The sequence below is a fragment of the Plecotus auritus genome (genome assembly GCF_963455305.1).
Source record: "Plecotus auritus genome assembly, chromosome: 9".
In the NCBI taxonomy this organism is placed as follows: domain Eukaryota; kingdom Metazoa; phylum Chordata; class Mammalia; order Chiroptera; family Vespertilionidae; genus Plecotus; species Plecotus auritus.
In genome coordinates, this window is record NC_137783.1 from 115,297,806 (window position 1) to 115,299,868 (window position 2,063).

Consider the following 2,063-nt stretch of genomic DNA (forward strand, 5'->3'; position numbering starts at 1 on the left):
TGACTGGTGTTAAAAAAAAAACAACAACACACAAAAAAAGAAACAAACAAAACAGAAAAGTAGAGACAACTCAGGAGATGTATAAATATATATGGTGTTCCTCAGTTCAGTCTGAAAAAGGTTAGCATTCTTCAAAAAAAAATTGTGAAGCCTATAGTCAAGACTTGGTTTTTACATTTTTGAAAGTACATCTGTTTTATCTTCAACAACTGTAACAAAAGAGAGAATGAGGCCACAGGAGATTCCTTTTCCAGGGGTATAATAGAGGTCTATATAACAGATGGAGACTTCTTCCCAGAGTGTGGATGCCCATTGAGATCCAGGGCAGAAGAATGATGTGGGGAAACTGGACCATTGTCAATGAGTTTGTTCTTGTGAGCTTCTCAGCCTTGTCTTCCGAGCTACAAGCGCTACTGTTTCTCCTTTTTTTGATCATTTACCTGGTTACCCTAATGGGCAATGTCCTCATCATCCTGGTCACTACAGCTGACTCTGCCCTACAAAGTCCTATGTACTTCTTCCTCAGGAACTTGTCCTTCCTGGAGATAGGTTTCAACTTGGTCATTGTGCCCAAGATGCTGGGGACCCTGATCATCCAAGACACAAACATCTCCTTCCTTGGCTGTGCTACTCAGATGTATTTCTTCTTTTTCTTTGGGGCTGCTGAGTGCTGCCTCCTGGCCACAATGGCATATGACCGCTATGTGGCCATCTGTGACCCTTTGCGCTACCCAGTCATCATGGGTCGCAGGGCCTGTGCCCAGCTGGCAGCTGCTTCTTGGTTCTCAGGGTTTCCAGTAGCCACTGTGCAAACCACATGGATTTTCAGCTTCCCTTTCTGTGGCCCCAACAGGGTGAATCACTTCTTCTGCGACAGTCCCCCTGTCATTGCACTGGTCTGTGCTGATACCTCTCTGTTTGAACTGGAGGCTCTGACAGCCACTGTCCTGTTCATCCTCTTCCCTTTCTTGCTGATCCTTGGGTCCTATGTTCGCATCCTCTCCACTATCTTCAGGATGCCCTCAGCTGAGGGGAAACGCAAGGCCTTCTCTACCTGTTCCTCCCACCTCCTGGTTGTCTCCCTTTTCTACAGCACTGCCATCCTCACATACTTCCGACCTCGGTCCAGCACCTCTCCTGAGAACAAGAAGCTGCTGTCCCTCTCCTACACAGTGGTGACACCCATGTTGAATCCCATCATATACAGCTTAAGAAATAGTGAAGTGAAGGCTGCACTGAAGCGGTTCACCCACAGGACCCTGGGCCCTAAGAAACTGTGACTGGTTTAGATGGAAACTGAAGGGGTGGAATGCAAGGACAAAAGAAAGAAAACAGTTTGGCTCAATGGATAGAGCATCAGCCCATTGACTGAAGGGCCCCAGGTTCAATTTCAATCAAGAGCATTTACTTGGTTGCAGGCTCAATTCCAGGAACACATGCAGGATGCAACCAATCAATGTGTCTTTCTCACATTGATGTTTCTCTCTCTCTGTTTCTCCCTCTCCCTTCCACTCTCTCCAAAAATCAATGGAAAAAAGTATGCTCAAGTGAGAATTAAAAAAAAAAAAGGAAGGAAAGAAAGAATGGAAGGAAAGAAGGAAGGGAGGGAGGGAGGGCGAGAGAGAGAGAGAGAGAGAGAGAGAGAGAGAGAGAGAGAGGGAGAGAGAGAGAGGGAGAGAGAGAGAGAGAAAGGAAGGAAGAAAGGAAGAAAGAAAGAAAGAAAGAAAGAAAGAAAGAAAGAAAGAAAGAAAGAAAGAGAAAGAAAGATGAGAAAGAAAGGAAGGAAGAAAGAGGAAGAAAGAAAGAGGAAGTTCTCAATCTCAAATGGGTTTTTGGACTCCACTCTTTCCAGGAGCCACAGTATACCCACTGGGATCTTAGACTTTCCACTGGTATCCATTTCTGAAAAGAACATGAGTGGTTGAAGAACAAACTGCAGTACACCCAGGGTTCTATAGGACTGTGGTATCAATGTCTCTGAAGATGCCACCTGTTTACACAGATTAGGTGCCCATCTAAAGGTTGACAACTTCACTACAATTTGCTATATTTCATTTTTTTAA

General features: G+C 44.9%; 1 protein-coding gene across 1 annotated transcript; it reads left to right on the plus strand.

Moving 5' to 3' along the window:
- Window positions 1–305: 305 nt before the first annotated feature.
- LOC308234195 (olfactory receptor 10A4) lies at window positions 306–1,280 on the plus strand (the record flags this gene model as incomplete). Its single annotated transcript, XM_080641622.1, has 1 exon — window positions 306–1,280. The coding sequence occupies one exon, from the start codon at window positions 306–308 to the stop codon at window positions 1,278–1,280; it is 975 nt and encodes a 324-aa protein (XP_080497748.1).
- Between the last annotated feature and the right edge of the window lie 783 nt (window positions 1,281–2,063).